Below are 19,268 nucleotides of genomic sequence, written 5' to 3'. Positions count from 1 at the left end.
TGAATAGAATGGAATTCTGTAAAGCTGTTTTGTAAACAAACAGTTGAGGGTAAAACTTTACATAAGAAACATGCGTGTCATGACAATTTAGGAATTTTAGGAATCATGCACCTGTTTTTTTCTGTGATGAAATGATTGGAACACAGTCTGTGGTAAAAAAAAAAACTTTATGCTGACTAGAAATATGTTAAAACGGTCAGCTGTAATTTAAGAACCAGCAAATAACCCAGAAAGCAATAAACTGTGTAAAAAAAAACCATAAAGAAGAGATTCAGGACAAATGTCTGCACACTAATCACTGAATAGTTTCCAGAGTCACTAAACAACATAAATGACTGCAGATCCTTGAGGCTCTTACCAGATTTTCTATTGAGCTCTGAAATTCACTGATTTTCTTTAAAGTCTCGTTGTCCCTTTTGACTTCATTGATGTACATGGCCAGGTCCTGCAAAACCAAAAAAAGTGACTCAGACACATCAAAATGGCATTCCTCTCCTGAGGTCCTACATCCTAATTCACTATGCAATCTTTTCGAACTGTTTAAGCCATTCTCAATTACAGCGTGTGGAACTCCAGCTCCCTGCAGGCTGCATGAGTGGCAGTGTGTGTGAACCGGTTTGAAGGATGAGAGTGTACATGTCAGATTCGGTTCAGCTGCACTACCTGCATGGCTTCCAAAGCTTCCTTTAGCTGCTGTCTCTCCGGACGGTCTGTCGAATGACCCACCAACTCCTGCAGGGAAAAGCGTGCAAGTAATTACAGTAAACAATACAGCACAGGGGGTATTTATGGTAGAGTGTGGGCCTTAATGCATCATTTTATTTTTTAATTATTAATAGAAACTATGAATTTGATTGGAATATTTACACTACAAAAGAACAAAAGTATTGGGACACATTACAATGAGCTTGTTAGACATTCGATTCCAAAACTATAGACATTTATACTGAATTGCTTTCTCTTTCTGTTGCAGCTTTAATATCCACTCTACTGGGAAGCCTTTCTAAAAGAATTTGAAGTGTGTCTGTGGGAATTTGTGATCATTAAGTTAACAGAGTCAGTGAGATCAGGCACTGATCTTGGAATTCATCCCAAAAGTGTTCGGTTGGGTTGAGACCTCTTTTAGATTTACATTTTCGGCATTTAGCAGACGCTTTTTTTCCAAAGCAACTTACAGTACTGTGACAGTATTTTGTCTAAGCAATTGAGGGTTAAGGGCCTTGCTCAAGGGCCCAATGGTGGCAACCTGGCAGGGATTGGGCTTGAACCAGCAACCTTTCGATTACTAGTCCAGTACCTTAACCACTAGGCTACAATTGGCCTGAGCAGCACACAACTAGTCAAATCATGTCTTTATAGACCTGGCTTTGTGCTTAGGGGCATAATCATGCTGAAAAAGAAAGAGGAACTCCCCAAACTGTTGCCACAATGTTAAAAGCATATAATTTAACTTATATTATTTGTATTGTTTATATTTGTTAGCAATGGATGTGGCAGAAACAACTACATTTAATCAATAGGAGGGGTGTCCACATACTTTTGGCCATATAGTGTTTATGGTAAGTAATGAATACTGGATTAGATCAGTCATGATTATTATTAGTCTCCATACTTAGTAAGTGATTTCCTGGCTGTGTCATAAACCGCATTCAATGCTCTATATTGTGTAACTAAACCATTTAAAACAGGGTTTTCAGAGAAAAATAATAATATTTAAATCGACAAATTTTACCAGGCACATGAACATGAAATGACCTTGTCCCTGTACGCCCCCTTATGGAAGCTTTATGTTACATCTTGTAAACCACAATGGGACCAGATTGCCACAATGATGGGTCGCTTGGAAAAAATAATATCCCTGATTTAAAGTACACTTGTTAGTCGTACTATTTAGTATGATTTGAGACACAACCATTGGAAATAAATGGATTATAGGTACAATTTTTCCTAATCCTAATCACTCTTTGTTCGTCAGCATTAAGCCAAAACCCCTCGACAGATCTCTGGTTATTGACACTGACCTTGAGCAGTAAGTGGTATTTTAGGACCCTCTGCATTGGAACCACCAGCAGATCCTGCAGTTTAAACTTGCCTTCCTGAACCTTCATGGTGCACTCCTGAGGAACATCAGAAGCAGACCATTGAAAAGATACACTAGTGTGAACGTACCAGGGTTATAAGAACAAATTAAAATCAATAAATCTACAACATGATGCACAGACTTTACAAACATGAGTTTCTTCAATTTAATTTCATTTTACATGATGGGTCCATAGAATTTCCCTAGAATCACCGGGCTCAATGCAGTAACACACTCCAAACAGGATGCCAGTCCAGCGCAGAGCCTCGGCCACCTCTCCCCCACAGACAGCCAATCACATTTGTATGCATTATGCAGACGCCCGACCGGTCGATAGCACTGCTGGGGATTCAAATCCTCAATCCCAGCACTAGTTGGCTTGCAAAATATAAAGCAGTGCCACCCGAACGCCTACAAACCCCATTCATTCATTGTCTGTTTTACCCTCGCTTTATCCTGGTCAGGGTCACAGTGGGTCCGATTAAAGATTGAGAACATGCAAACTCCACACAGAAAGGACCCACACCGCTCCACCTGGGAATCAAACCCAGGACCTTGGATACGTTTCTCATACAGTTACAGCAAACTGATACAGCCGGCCACTATTTATCTTGTATCTTATTTATACACCTGTAAGCAATGGATGTGGCAGAAACAACTAAATGCAACCATTAGAAGGGGTGTCTACATACTTTTTCCAACATAGTGTATTTTTTTAATAAAAGCAGCTTTACTGGTTGAAGTATAACATTTTCGTGTGAGTAAAAATTTACCGTGAGCGAAATAATATATGGACTTTTCATGATCGCACACACACACACACACTATTATAAGTACTGCACTTGACATTTAGCGTTCAGTCAAGAGGAAACTCATCACACTGGTACAATAATCAGTGTTTGAGTTCTTTTTCCTGATGAAGATACTGATTTTAATGCACTGATAAAACCATTCCCCTCAATGAGCATGCTCAGTATAGTGATTTTAAAACAACTGCCTAATTACCAGCCCCCCCTCGTGTAGCAGATAACCAGCAGATAATCATCAGAGTTTATAAACTACACAGAGACAACAATCTCTGCAATTTCCTTCAAATAGCATCTACCACTTCCCAGGAAGGAGGGTAGATTACGTGATCCTTTATCTCTGGATGTATTTGGTGCTTTATGTGGAACACGACACACTTCTCTGGGCCGAGTCTCTTAAAACATCAGTGCGGTGTAATATTTGCAGCTTGAAAGATTGAATGAGCAAAGTAGATGATGAAGAGATGATGAGGGTAGAAGATGAAAGCGCGAGCTTTAGTAAAGGTGCAGTGATGCCTCTTTTTGGGCATCTTTGTCTCCACAACTTTTCTTTATACGTATAGCGCTTTTTACAGCAGACCTTGTCTTAAATAAACTTTACAGACCATAGAACCAAACACCAGAATAAAGCCCTGTTAGGCAAATCAAGGGCGACAATGAAAAGGGAAAACTCCCTTAAAATCACAAGGAAGAAACCATGAAAGGAACCAGACTGAACTGGGACCTCCATCCTCTTTGAATGGCATAGAATTAGAATTAGATTAAACAACCCATACATATAAAATACAATTATTTTATACTAGAGTAATAATCAGTGAAAAACATAGAGAATGAGAGTTCTAATAGTGAGTTCTAGACATTGTTAGTGTCAGCTCCCACTTCCTACCCTCTGAATCTCTTAAATCACATACCAGCTACCTGGATTCAAACCCTCAACCTTCAGATTGATAGCCAAGAGCCCCAACCAGTGAGCTAACAATCTGATTTAACTTGATTTGTGACTCTTCTCTGAAGTGATACACGTAAACACATACACAACATATCGGTCAGTTGAGTAATCCTTGTGACTGAAGCTCCATCCATCTGTATCCAGTAATGAACCATATTTAGCTTGAAGCTTCTCCTTCAGCCATCTGGTCTCCACTTTTTTATTTTGTGACTTAATTGGATAGAATTCAAGTACGGAAGATGAGCAATTGAGACTTAAAGGTCCCACAGAAAGCTAGACAAATAAGTCTGGGATTAAAACTGTTCCTATTTATCTTCCGATCATCCTGTTATTGGTGTAATACTCTCATAATTTTCCCAGAAAAGCACTTAGTGCATCTGCATTGATATTTTGACCCTGTAACCCTTTTTCCATGGCTAATCTTCTGATCTTCATGTCTTATCCCATTTAACCATCACCACAGTGCACTTTTACCTTTATCAGGTCACTCTAATACATCCAGTGAGCATTACGACAGAGAACGATTTTGACATGTTCAGACTCTATCTTTCATTCTAACGTTAATATCATTTAAAAATCGATACGTCCGTAAAGCTTCGACTAGGTTTGCTTGATCGGCTCGACTGATTTATGGATAAAAAGCTCAGTGCTCCATCCAGCTGATGAGGATAATGAGTCAGATCAGGAAAAAAAAAAAAAAGGACAGGGCGGAAGCTCAAGGTGAACGAGATTACCTCCACTTTGCACCTCACGTCCTCCCGCACGGCAATCAGGTCATCCAGGGTCTTCTGAGCATGCTCCATGTGACTGCAGTACTGTCCGTAGATCAGCAGCCTAGAGACGACACACGGAATTCAGGGTCAATATGTTGATTAACACAGTTGAGAATTTACACCCCCCCATGATTCAGGGCTTAAACTCCCTGCTTTGGTTCGACATTTATATTCCATGCTGTAATTCAACATTTATATTCCTTGCGTGTTCACTGCGTGTTGATGAAGTGTCCAGTTAGTGAATCCAATTTACAGCTTTCAATGATGTATCTCATTCACAAAGGCCAGTTTAGACTGACTGCATGTATAATTAACTATGTGTGCGACTGAAATACATGCATAATAAGTGACGACTATGTAACATTGAAGCTCAGCAGAATCTTTATTTATTTATTTATTTTTTAGATGTTTGACGCTGTGCTTACCAGTGGTTACATTTACGGCAGGAAAGGGAGGTAATTCTCACGTTTCAGTTCACAGTCCTTGTCAAGTGCTGTTCTTTAGATGCACTCTTTCAGACTACATACGAAGGATTTCCAGACTTTTATATTTTGTTTGGAAACAGTGAGGGTGGGAGGAGTGCCCAAGAAGCTTTAAGGGGAAGAAGGTTTTCATGTGATGATGATGTGAAAGCAGCACTGCACCAGTAACTATGCGCTCAACCAAAAACATTTCTTTGCTGATGGCATTAAAAAGGCACGACGCTGAGAAGAAAACATCGGAAGGTGGTTATGTGGAAAAGTGATGAAATTAGTTTTTTAAATTCTTAATCCTTGTATTATCATTGCTGTAAGTATTTAGGACATTCAGTTAGTATATGTTTGATTGAAATGGGTATATAACTGGTATCACAGAGTGGAGGGGTGTGTGTGTCCAATGCGGCATTTGGTATAAACGACCAGATTACTACGTTTCTCTGGCTGTGTTTTTACTTGGGGAAGGATGTCAGGACATATTTCAGCAGAATCTTTGCAGTAAATCCAAGCCAGTGGCACTAACCCTAAATTTACTTTAACAGAGTGACGACAGTTCACTTTTTCAGTTCAAGTTTTGGCTCTAATGGCTTTTGACTTTAATGAGTTTAATATCCACCAAACATGGGTTGCTAAGACTATGATGAAAGACTTATTCCACTAACACTAACATACTAACATAGATCTGCTCAGCTAGGAATCAGTTCAAAGTCTTTCTGCCTAGAGTGTCGCACCACATGTGGCACAAACGGTCGTTCCAATTACACGAGGGCTTCGGGACAGCTGGCAACTACAAAGCGCTTGAAACTTTTGCCAGTTCTGGCTTTATCGTGATCTTGCTTAGAGCGAAGCTGACATTGCAGAGTGGAAGTGTTGTTTTAAAAGATTATGCATGAAAACTGGAGGGCCCCTGCTGACAGACTTGAAGATATAAAGACTCTGGCACAGAAATGTCCACTTAGGTGGAAAAGTTCAGAAATATCATCATTTACTATGCATTTATTCCACATAAGAGAGTATAATACAGATGCTTTGGTGGCACAGCTAGGGGCCAACACAGACATGATCGACTGGGGCGGGAAGGAGGTGGTCAAAGCCAAAGCCCTGTGGTTGACTGGCACCCCGACCAGGATAAAGTGGTTGATGAAAATGAAATGAAAGAGTTTAGTATCTCAAGACAGACTTTCAGTGATGCTGGAGACTCAATAGTGATTAAAAACGACTTATTTTTAACCCGCCCTCAAGTTGTTTTTCCCTACAACAATGAGAGGATGAGGGTGGAGGCTCTAGAATCAAAGCTACTGAAAAACATGGGCTGTGTTTAAAAACAGAAAAATGTTGTTCCTTTATGGCTCAGCACTGATAAGCCTTTGCTTCACAAAAAATGGGGATGAATTTTGAGACCATTTCAACTCGGATTTAAAAAGATTAAGCTCATCAGCTGTAGTTTCCTTTGAATATGTTAAACTTCTAAACAGAACTACATAGAAGGTGCTATTATAAGTTCAACCGTACAACGAAATTCTTTGTAAGCATATCCCAGCTTGTTTTTGGAAGTTGGGGTCAGAGCGCAGGGGCCTTGCTCAAGGGCCCAACAGTGGCTGCATGGCAGAACTGGGATTCAGCCTTTCAGATGATAGCCCAAAGCCCTACCCGCAAGGCTACTACTATCCCACTGCATTATTGAGCATACATCAAGAGAATCCATCCTAATGTATCCACTGACAATAATTATTTCTATTCTAATATTTCTGTTTATCCCTGTTTAAACACTTGCAATTGAGCTATAACCCAAACAGGCTAACAGGGTTGCCCTGGCTGCTGTTCCATCATACCCCAAGGCCTAAACAGGCCTGATTAAGGGCTGATGTGAAGCGAGGGAGATGGCTCCTCTCCTCAAGCAAAGGAATTGATGAAGATTAATGGGAAGACTTGTTCAATTATGACCACAGCATAGCTTCAAACGAGACACTGAAACGCAGGGGCAGATGTCAGGAATTAGCTCTAATAACAGATGTCAGGCATATTCAGGCATAATTGAATATGAAGGTCCTTTTTATGGGCCAATTTTCGGCTCAGATGTGTTAGTGTAGCATACAGTAGACAGCTCCAGGAAGATAGAGGTAAAAGAGAGCAGGTAATAAACAGGTAAGCTGTACGTTTGAAATTACCACAGTGCGACACAGTAAAATAATTCGTCCTTAAGCTTCCCAGATGAAAACGTAGCCCCTGTTTTTAACACCAAAGCAATCGGGTCGGGATTCCACCTGCTTTTCTTTAGCCTAGTAAAGCTTTCCTTTTTGTTGTATGCAATTCTATCCCCAATCCTGGAAGAAGTGTTTCATGTGTATAAATAAAAAAATCTCGTCCCTAGGTATAATTAATGTCCATAAATTGTCAGAAATGAATCATTAGGGTTTTAAATGAACCAGCAAACTGTGATCATCACTGTAAAGGAAGCGCTAAATAAACAAGCCAACGTGCTGCTCCGTTTCAGATACACTGCCAACAACAAGCTAGTAAATAAGAGCCATTATGGAAGCTTAATGCTAATTTAACACTGCGCCCTGTGACCATGACCTTCCTCTACCGGTCCATTATACCTCACCGTCAACAAGCATGAAGCACTATCCAAAACATTTCTGCATTCTGCACATGTATTACACGGGTAATTGAGACATAAATCAGTAAATCAGATAAACGACTGTACAGGCAGAGGAAGCACTTTAGGATTTACCCAACACACTGCCCTACATCTCTGTTTCAGATGCAGCATTACAGCCAATGTGAAGAACCCATTGTTCTAGAACCCAACCCAACCCAACATTTAGAGCAAATCAAGTTACAATAAACATAGTCTCAAAGCAACTTTTTAAAACAGATTTCAGGACCCCTGATGAGGAAGCCTAGGGCAACAGGAGCAAGGACAACTGGCTAAATATTACAAGAAAGAAACTTTGAGAGGAACCTAAATATGCTAAATACAATACGTATTTATTTATTTATTAGGATTTTAACGTCATGTTTTACACACTCATGTTACATTCATGTCAGGACACTCAGTTCACTCAAGTCTTGTCAAACACAGTCATGGACAATTTTGTATCTCTAATTCACCTTACTTGCAGGTCTTTGGACTGTGGGAGGAAACCGGAGCTCCCGGAGGAAACCCACACAGACACAGGGTGAACATGCAAACTCCACACAGATAGGACCTTGACTGGTCCACCTGGGAATCAAACCCAAGCGATAATTCTACCCACCGAGCAACCGTGCCACCCCACTAAATACAATAAAGGGCACACAGGTGCATACTGGATTCCTTTTTCCCATCCAGTATCAGTTATTTTAGTTCATTGTACATGTTTTTTTACTCTGAGCTGTGTTCTGAGTTCTTGAACGATACCACAGGCCTTTACATCAGCTACATAATAAGAATGGACAAAATGCAGATAGATGCCAGGGGTGTGTTGTTAGTAAATATAGGAAACTTTAAGAGATAATAAATGATCTGTACACAATTTGTTAGCTAGGAATCAAATTGAACTTTTTATTTCTGTTAGAGTTTTTCCTTACCCAGTGCAGATTCACGCTGAGTGTTGTCATTGTTGATTTGGTGACCTTGTACTTGTCCTGTAAGTCTGTTTTATTTTAAGCTGTGCTGTGATATGTATAATGATTCATGACAAAGCACTAAAACTATAAAACTATAAAAAAAGAACAATTTCTTACTAAGATATGATGATTTAGGTGAAGGCAATCAGTGCAGATTCATTAAACAAGACTACATTTGTGTTTTGAGTTTGTATGAGGAGAGCAGGGCAGATAACGATGACTTAATGGAGATCATTAAAGTGCTGTTCATTATGTGTGTTCATGTGGCTGCATGGTAGCCACGAGCAGCTCGGAGTAGCTTAAGCTGTGATTCAACCACAGGAGATTTGTTAAGAACAGAAACGCTTTTATCAGAGGATCTGATACTAATTTTAGTTCCTGGGTTGAAGTTTTAGTAGCTTTTCTCTGTTTTGGGTGTTTTTTGGAAGGAACAGAAACTATCTGGTAGTTTTTTTATTAATCACTCCTATTCATTTCATAATAAAGCATGTTAGATCAGTGTGGTGCCTGATGCTCATGGTGTAAAGAAATGGTGACCCTGGGCTTGCATAGCACCCAAAAGTGTTCACATGGGAAGCATCCTGTGCATCGAAAATGCCGCTTTGTTCAGCGACTGGCTTGAGCGGTGAAGTAAAACGTCATCAAAGTGTGAATATGAGACGAATCTGCATTTGTGTGGAATAACCATCAGATCCAGTCTGAAAGCTCCACATGTATCTGTGTTTATCTGGATTTTCCTCACTGTTTCACTTTTAAACTTGTTAAAAGACGTGTTACAGCTCGAGGTTCTGAGAAATTGTCAGAATCAGCTTCTCCCAGAGTCTAAAATGTTTATCGTAAAAAAAAAAGCTTAACGTGGTTTAATGTATTAAAAGAGTGACACAGGAACACTAAACCTCGCTTAATAATTATTGCTCATATGTTCCCTCCACTAATAAAATTCCTCGCTCAATGTTTTAGGACAATAAGTCACGTAAAATTTTGTTTGTACAGCCTGAGTTGCTTTTATCGCATCATATCAAACAGTTTGTCTCGTTGGAGGCGCTTTGAAAAAGTCAGCGACAAACCTGGTCAAAGTTCAATCTGGTGAGCAGTGCGCCACACTCCATAGGAAACAACGGCACATCCGGCACAAAAGCGGTTTTGCCGCTTCTCATGTTAATGCTCCCTTAGTATCTGTGCTAAGCTGGAGCCTGATATCTTCAACTGAAGCAGAGAGTCTGAGAGTGAACGCTTCCTCAAGCAAGAATCTATTTCAATCCGTCCCTCGTATGGTCCATATGCCTCCTGAGTTGGCGTTCTCATTACAAGCAGCCTGTCATGCATGTTATTTTAGAGAAACCCAGTTCAGTGTTATTGTCTCCTCAACCTCCTGCGTTTCTGGACTAAGACTGGAGCTGTTGAGAGAAGCTGGAGTTTAAGCTGAGATGACAGGCTGAGAGTGAGTTAATAGATTCTGACGCGCGGCACTGAAGCCCCCTCACCTCTGTTTAATAACGTGCAGCTCGGACAAACGCGGCTCAGATTTAGAACCCGACACCCAACAATGTCCCCGCGCAGCTCGGCTCTGGTGCCGGCAAATTAGTTTTTGAGTATGTGGTGTAAATCCTGTAATGTTTTGTGACCCTACTTAACACTTCGTGGCTGAGTCTAAACTGAAATACTGAGGTTTTACACCCTCCCTGAATCCCCCTCTCTTTCAGCATGGACACTTTTTAAAAACATTGGCCTTTTCCCTCTGCCCTTCAGTGAGTCGGCGTCCTGAAAAGCATCTCATTCATTTCGTTCTACAGAACACATTACTGCAAAAGGTCAGCGGGACTTACAAGAGGAGATAACCAAATTAATTAAAGTCGCCGAGCCCTGTGAGCTTTAGAGGGAGGTGTGAAGTGCGCTGCTCAATGGCAGGCCGAATTCCCTGGCCGTTTTCCTCTTTGTACCAAGATGAAGGAGAAGAAGTGTGCACTTCATAATGAGACGGGGGAACATGTCAATCACGGGAAGAATGGTTGCGATTACTGGCATTCTGTTGTAATGAAATGAATGATTTGCTAAAAATACTCCAGCTGGCATTGTGCCACCAAATGTGAATATTATCATTTTAAGTATATTAATTCATTCCTTCGTTTGTTTGTTTGTTTGTTCATTCATTGTCTGTTTTCCCAACCCTTTATCCTGTTCAGGGTTGCGATGGGTCTGATTTATAACACCCTGAAAAGGTCGCCAGGCCACCACAGGGCAAGTTTTACTCCAAAAACACACAAAAGTCACAGTGTTAAAAACATATTCAGCACACATGAATAAAAGACCTGAAAGAATGAAAGAAAACTCGAAAAGGATCCTGGACGATGAAACCTCATCCAAGATCCAAGATCTCGCCCCATTAATTATTTTAAGAAGACATCACCATCATCAGAGTGACCATTAACGTCACAGTCAGCATTAGATAAGTTCCTTTTAAATGTGTTGAATATACTGTACATGGGCTCTTCAAAAAAACATAACCGTTACCATTTGATGCATTCTTCCAGCGTTGTACCAACGATTTAATGCCGTCAGCAAAAACACTTTTTGGTTGAGTGTGTAGCCACTGATGCAGCGCTGCTTTCACATCATCATCACATGAAAATCTTCTTCACCTTAAAGCTTCTTTGAGCGTCCAAAAAGGTGGAAATCAGATGGCGCTAAATCCGGACTATAAGCATCTCTCAGTATTTCAGACACGACCGATTACTCCTCCTCCCACCCTCAGCGCGTCCAAACAAGACATAAAAGTGCAAAAACGTTTTGAAGATTCCTCATATTTTGGGGTTGGTCTGACCTAGGTGGTGTAGCTGCATTTTCTCCACTACTTGATGCTGGACTGAACTGAGGTCAGAGGTGTATTCTTATTGCTTCTCTATGATTAGATCGAGTGCCACGGTGGCTAAGTGGGTAGCACTGTCGCCTCACAGCAAGAAGGTCCTGGGTTCGATCCCCAGGTGGGAAGGTCCGGGTCCTTTCTGTGTGGCGTTTGCATGTTCTCCCCATGTGGGTTTCCTCCGGGTGCCCTCCCACAGTCCACAGATGAACTGGAGACACTAAATTAACCATGACTGTGTTCGATATAACCTTGTGAACTGATGAATCTTGTGTAATGAGTAACTACCGTTCCTGTCATGAATGTAACCTAAGTGTAAAACATGACGTTAAAATCCTAATAAACAAACAAACTATGATTAGATCCTTGACTCTTCAGGAATGCGTTTTAGACTTAATTTGATTCATACTGTGGATAGTTAATCATACTGATAAACCACACAAAGAGATTGGCACATGGGCCGTGGCCATACGCCTACATTAAGTCTGTCGTGTCAGAGATGGAGATTAAAATGGCAGTGAACAAAAGCATTAGGAGTGCTGCTTCGCTTTTCCTTCACCATTATTACAACAGTTAGATCAGAACAGAAACTCTGCACCAGAGAGAAAGTGTAGGCGTGAGGCGGTGCTGTCATGCCAACTCCTGAGAACACAGCCTCCGGGTTTCAGAAAGAGCCTTTTAACGAGCCAATTACCTATACACGCTTCCTTACAGGAACAATAGAGCCGCTCATACTAAATGTTCTTCTTCTGAAAGCTACTTAAGTGTTGAACACACACTTCCTAAGCCGGCTTATTCGAGCTAGCATTCAGAAACAAATAAGACACCCTTGTCACAAAAACACACCCTTGTTTCCACAACTGAGGATTTCTCTTTGGTGATTTGAGAAAGGAGGCTGGATGTGAGGGAACGTTCCCGCAGAGCTGCTGTCAGCCTGCGCAGTCATTACGAGAGCCGAACCCGTGATTATCGCTGCTTCACCCCAGGAGGGCGGAGAGCACGACTCTGCAGCACTATGCAAATCTTACAGCTGTGCCCTTCACTGAAACTGATCCTGAACTCTCGCCGAAACTCTTATAAAACCTTGAGGTCACATGAGTTAATTGTGTAGTCGTATAGTTATTAACGTAAGACAAATAGAAAATCAAAGATTTTAAAGATCAACAGGAAGTGAAAAGAGATGCCCGGAGAAGAAGGTGATGCGTTGAAATGAAAGAAGAAATAGCTGGAAAAGTAATAGAATAGAATAATTCCAGTAAACTTCTGGATTATTTCCAACATGTGATCCAACAGTGTGAGCGAAACAGCCATGTGCCAGCAGCTATGACTTCTAATCGATAGTTTAATGTTAATGAAATGCCACTTTCTCTCACTCGTATCATGTCACGTCATGTCATGTCACTGCGCCGCCATCGCTTCGCATCGTCATGGCTGCACAGATGGATCAGCTTTCTCCAATGGCCTTTTATCAAAATTCATTATGCAGTCTGCTTATCATATTTTTGTCATGCTTGTGATATTTGGAAGGCCAGCATGGTGATGGAGGTGGTGGAGGTGGTAGTGTGGATGCTGCACAGCAAAATGAGTTTTGAGGACCTGACATTACTGTACAGCAACTTACAGTCAAGGGCCCAACAGTGGCAACCTGGCAGTGGTGGGGCTTGAACCAGTGACCTTTTGATTACTAATCCAGTACCTTAACCACTATGCTACAACTGCCCTATCAAACAGTTCGTCTCATTGGAGTTCACCTGATGGAAATTTGTATAGGAAACAACGGCACAGGCAAGAGCAGTTTTCTGTTCTTCATGTGAATGCACCCAAAGGGATTTTACATGTTATCCCAGGTCTGTGTGGGTTTCCTCTGGGTAGTACAGTTTCCTCTCACTTTCCAAAACAAAGAACACAAACTGGAAGTCACTCAGTTGACACAGCAGTCAAATACACTGGTGAGTTCGTCGGCAGTGCTACCTGCTTGGCCAGGCGTTTAACAGATGCTTACTGCTGTTTCTGATGAAAGGGGGGATTAGTGAGCCAGAGGTGGTCAGAGGTGCCCTCCCCCTGCCAATAACACCCCCTTTCCCCATGCAAACACAAAAAAAAAACAATCAACCCATGTCTTTAAAGAACTGGCTTTGTGCACAGGGGTCCAGTCAAAACACGTCATTTAAGTATTCAGGAATTTTAACCGAGGAGGAGGAGGAATCATTCTAACACACTGTAACAGCTGTAATACCACGGTGTGCTGTGCATGGCAGGATGAGGTTTCAGAAAACTGCAGCAGGTAAAAAAGCGGCTGAGGATGCGGTGTGAGTATTGAGGCATGATAAAAATGAGCTGATGGCTATCTTTAGTTATGCCCCAGTGTTCAGAGACTTGAGAGATCTGCAATATGTGTGTGTGTGCTGATTCAGCAGGAGTTTCAGAACAGTGACTAGCACCTCAAGAGCACATTATCAGAGAAATGACATGCAATACAAAAAACCAGACAGAACCAGACAGAAAAATGAACACTGACCTCTCCTTGAAGTCCAGGAAGATCCTTCCGAGGCTGTTTCCTCCGCTCACCATGTTCAGGTCGATAGCTCTCAGCAGGGCAAAATGAACCCTGATGATATCCTACAAGAGAAATCAACTTTCAGTACCGTTCACGCTTAAATGCAAAATCTATACGTGAATAAACACTGAGCGCATGTATTACAGGTTAATGACCCATCAGTGATAAGCATGCAGTAAAAGCAACATCTCTATTAGAACCAGTTCATGCTTTTATGGGTTGTTTTCTGCCACTTCTGACCCTCGTTTTGCTTATTCAGGGTTTATACCTGTACCGCTGTAAAAATACTTTGCAACAATGTCGTACGCTGACAGGAAATTTGTTCAGACATACAGATTTAATCCAAGAACCACCAAGAAATGGGTCTGCCATGACTTAGCTCCTAAAATACAGAGAGACTGTCCTGGCTTCAAGCTGTACATAACCGTGAACTTAAAGACTGTTGTTTACATTCATATTTGTGGCATTGAGCAGATGCTCTAATCCAAACCGCTGAGCTACTGCTGCTCGTTTGTGCAAGATTAAATAAAGTTGGTTGCCTATTAAAGAGAAAAAAATTTAGAAACAGGCATTTTTTGCCAACAGCAATGCAAAGTTTGCTGAACTTCAGACTGTGTCACCATATTCTCCTGACATAAGGTGATTTTTCATCCCAACTTTGATACAGACACTCATTCATGTTTGATGTAATGTGTTCAGTCGTTAGTATAACCAGCCCTATTAAAACGGGCACAGAGAAGTCACCAGTTAGTCAATTACAATCACTAATGAGAAATCTGAAAACCTTGCTACAGAATTGTCAACATTCTGGACCACCACATTAATACCCTAGGCTGTATTTTTTTTGGTCAGGCATATTTTTAAACAAAACCCACAATGAACATACAGATTACTTACAATTATTCAAAAACAAAATAATGTTTCAATAATTCAATCCTTTAATTTCCTTCAGTACTTCAGGGATCAATAAAGAATCTGTCTATCTGTCTGTCTCATGTATCTATATAAATCATTAAGATTCAATGACTGTTAACATGATGTGAGAATGCCATCTGAAACACGGCTATCATTACTGATAATTAACCAATTGTGACTGATGATGATTGAAGAAACACTGGTGGTGAGTTAGCACTTAACATATGCTAAATAAGCTCTCTTAACTTGTTCAACATGCAATCATGATTAAAATTGCAGTGAATAATGAATAATACACGTATTAGCTGTGTGATGGTAAGCTAATGGATCTTAAAATAGAAGTGGAGTAACCCATCTAAAATCTGAGCGTTATTAATCATTTATAACCACATGCTAAAGATAAGCTCTCAAAATCAGCTCATCATTCAGAAAGTACCTACTATGTACTCGATTACTTTATTCTTACACAAAATGATGTTTAAATCAACAAAACGCTGAATGTAACCGGGGGTGTCTAAACTTTTGCACATGACTGCAAACTACAACTAATAAGAACCACATGTAGATGATGGTTTATACTGGAAGGTCCTGAGAGTTAAAAGTAACCAGCTTTTTAATTAGATTTATGTACACTGCATGACCAAAAATATGTGGACCCTCTTTATTCGTAAAGCTTTAAAATCATTGGTTAGAAAACACAGAACAACACACGAATTATCGTAGAGATAGTGTAGAGATGGACGCACCTCCAGATTGACAAAAATCGCATCCATTTCCTGCGGGGTTAAAACCTGCTTCAATGGGATCATGTAACTCTGTTGGAAGAAAAAGAAAAAAAAAAGATGTAAGCTGGAGTTACAGTCTTTGCATTAGGAAGAATGTGTGTAAGTTTATTAAATGATGTGGTGATGAAGTGATACTGCATTATAAGCAGGTGCTCCACATGTTGGATTGAGTCTGATATCAACCATGAGCTGTAATATTTGGGGGGGCTGTTAAAGATATTTATTTAGGGCTACAGTGCTGTTGGTTATGTTTACATTAGCTTTCTAAGCAGCTTCATTGGATGTGTGTTTAGGACGTGACATTAAGTGAAATTTTTGGGGGTTTTAGAACTGTTTAACTGAGCTAACATGAAAAATCTAAAATATCAGTAACAGTCCCATGACACCATGAATAACACCCCTAGTGTAAGCAGGTTTTACGTTTACATCCCATGCTGATCAATAGACATGTGGACTGTACATTAATACAATCAGCTTTAAGAAACATTTTTCGATAGCAAACCTGCCGTTTTCTTGCTTCCCCCACACAGAATGCTTCCCCACCCTGAGCTTTCCTGACAATTGAGTCCAATCATTTATCTCGGTTGAAATGTAATAAGCAGTTTGCATGTAAAAACAATATTGACACATTTGGGCAAAATGAATAAAATGATCATTGTGGCTGTTTACTCATTTATTAACTGCCTGTTTGGTTTGCTGAGCACAGCACCACACCGTGAGAACCACCTCTTACCCGTCATGATGGAGACTGTTCATCTCACTATAGCTACACTGGCATGTTTTATTACAGGATTAAAATTGTTGTTTCCAGACTCTGTTTGTGCATAAGCATGAGTAATAAAGAAAAGCAATAAAAACACGCAATCAGAATGCGACAGAGATAGAAAAACAGCAGGCATCCCTTAAAGTCTTAAAGTTTATTGTTAATGTTAATGTGTAGGAGAACATTGGCCTCTGGTGTGGGTACTATACAAAACCACGGAGGACCTATAAATCTGTCATATTAATTAGAATGAAGTCTGTACAACAGTAAAGAGAGTGGAGTGTCCAATCTTATCAACAAAGAGCCACTGTAGACAACAAGCTGCAGCTGATGCACCTGATCAGTAGTTTGAAGACCAAGACCAACTGATTTAACAAGTGTCATCAAGTGTGAGCTTGTGCTTGGATGGCATGAAAACCTGCAACCACCGTGAACCTTTATGGATAAAATTAGATCCCTCCACTAAATAAACCTTGTTATGCTAGGATTAGTCAGATTTACTATTTTTATTTGACTTTAAAACAAATGATGTTGTATTTACCAGTATATCGGCAAAATAATGTGTACAACTGACCATACAATTGTTTGACATCTTATGTCAAAACCATTAGACCTCTTCTAAAATGCTAAATATTAGATTATTATGACCACCTTCCTAACTGACTGCTCTGCGGCTATGCAGCCCCATACGCTGACTGCAATGCACTGTGTATTCTGACACCTTCCTATCAGAACCAGCATTAACTATTTCAGCAATTTAAGCTACAGTAGCTCGTCTGTTGGATCGGACCACACGGGCCAGCCTTCGCTCCCCAAGTGCATCAATGAGCCTTGGCCGCCCATGACCCTGTCGCTGGTTTACCACTGTTCCTTCCTTGGACCATTTTTGATAGATACTGACCACTGCAGACCGGGAACCCCCCACAAGAGCTGCAGTTTTGGAGATGCTCTGACCCAGTCGTCAAACCATCACAATTTGGCCCATTTTTCCTGCTTCTAACATCAACTTTGAGGATAAAATGTTCACTTGCTGCCTAATATATCCCCCCCACTAACAGGTGCCGTGATGAAGAGATAATCAGTGTTATTCACTTCACCTGTCAGTGGTCATAATGTTATGTATGTAAAAGTGCATCATACCAAGGGTAATATAGTGACATTTCCAATTTACTATTCACATTCATTTCTAAATTATAACTTTATATATGAATTATAGCTTTTTATATTTAGGGTAAATTAAGACTCTCTTCCAATCAGATGGAATGTCAGTATAACCTTGTCCCCTTTAAAAGGATCTCCATTGCAGTGTAAAAAAAAAAGTCCCCTGCTGCATGTTCACCTTTTCAATGTCCTCCAGTGTCTTGTAGTACTTCGCCTCAGTCTCCTGTATTTCTATCAAGCAGCAGTTCCTCTTGTCATCCTCGGTCATGCCCATTTTCTGTGATGGAAAAAGCAAGCACACATACAGAGCACTGAAGAGCCATTCTGTAGGACAATATGTAAGACAATGCTGGGGATTCTACCTGGACCAAGGAGAAATTATGAGGTAGAGGAACTACGACATTCAGGAAGAAACAGAAGTTGCAACAGGGAAAACAGTGGGTGAGGAGCAGGTCACAGAAACATCACACTCATACAGATGGAATGGATCACATTAGACAGAGACTAAAGATTAGGACTACACAAGATTTATTAAAACTCTGAACAGCCCAAATTCCAGAAGACACAAACATACACCATACGTCGAAAAGTATGTAGACACCCCTTCTAATTAGTACTATTCTTTAACTTTAACATCATAACATGTAATTCATGTTGTTTCCAGCTGGAAGTGAAGAAGATTTCAGGCATTTCTGACTGGTCTGCTGGATGCAGTAACAGGCTGTCTGTCTGTATCTGTCTGTGTCACTCAAGGCTGAAGAATCTCCACTTTTTTGGATGAAGATAACAGGCAGGTTCTCTCTATGAGAGCGTGAGTGTAGGATATCAGAACACAGTTTGGATCTCGCTCCTCTATTATCTCGACAGTTTCAAGTGAGGAGCGTCTGAGCTGATCGATCTGCTGTGAGTAAAATCCACCACTCCGGATTATTACGTTTTCTCATTTTCTGAATAAACACGATCCCTCATGAAACTGTATCGTATTGAGGGATTAAGGGAATGGTGGGTTTAATAAGGAATTAAAGCAGGGAGGTGTTTACTCTACTACTTTCAGCACATTTAAGGACTTCAAAACAGCATAATTATCATGTGACTCTGCCTTGCTCGTCCAGGGCAATTCTCATGTAAAGCCCAAAAAGTGACACCTGTTACACGTGTGCTGAACTCATATGCCAACAGAAAACCAAACCAAACTGAACCTGGCACCACGACTTCAAGAAAAAAAAACAAGGTTCCCAACAACGGAGCTAAAACTGTGATATATTGAGACATCAGTCATCTGAACCTTCATGCCCCCTTTGCAAGCCATATTTGGCGGAGCAGAGGGACATGATTATGTAACCGAGCCACACCACCGATCTCCACAGCAGACGAACTCGTTACAGAAACAATCAGCACTTTGCAAAGACTGTTCCATGTCGTCCATTTGGTAGATTCTGATAGGCTGGGATATGGCAACACTTATAAACTAAGAAAAAAAACACTAAACATGATCCAAATTGTTTTAGCTGTAGAATCTAACAGCGTGTTA

At 40.6% G+C, this 19,268-nt stretch overlaps 1 protein-coding gene across 4 annotated transcripts in view; it reads right to left on the bottom strand.

Moving 5' to 3' along the window:
- The window catches only part of vav2 (vav 2 guanine nucleotide exchange factor), a 166,490-nt gene that overhangs the window by 13,904 nt on the left and 133,318 nt on the right, over window positions 1-19,268 (bottom strand). For all 4 annotated transcript variants that reach the window (XM_063011111.1, XM_063011113.1, XM_063011112.1 and 1 more), the window contains exons 6-12: window positions 17,916-18,014; window positions 15,775-15,843; window positions 14,075-14,175; window positions 4,570-4,669; window positions 2,022-2,117; window positions 664-732; window positions 359-445 (exon numbers count right to left, since the gene is read on the bottom strand). In XM_063011111.1, the coding sequence (XP_062867181.1) occupies window positions 359-445; window positions 664-732; window positions 2,022-2,117; window positions 4,570-4,669; window positions 14,075-14,175; window positions 15,775-15,843; window positions 17,916-18,014 (621 nt within the window). The remainder of the gene's footprint in view (window positions 1-358; window positions 446-663; window positions 733-2,021; window positions 2,118-4,569; window positions 4,670-14,074; window positions 14,176-15,774; window positions 15,844-17,915; window positions 18,015-19,268) is intronic.

This window comes from Trichomycterus rosablanca, chromosome 16, assembly GCF_030014385.1.
Source record: "Trichomycterus rosablanca isolate fTriRos1 chromosome 16, fTriRos1.hap1, whole genome shotgun sequence".
NCBI classification, from domain to species: domain Eukaryota; kingdom Metazoa; phylum Chordata; class Actinopteri; order Siluriformes; family Trichomycteridae; genus Trichomycterus; species Trichomycterus rosablanca.
The sequence above is the reverse complement of the archived record's forward strand: the minus strand, read 5'-3'. Positions and strand labels throughout refer to the sequence as shown.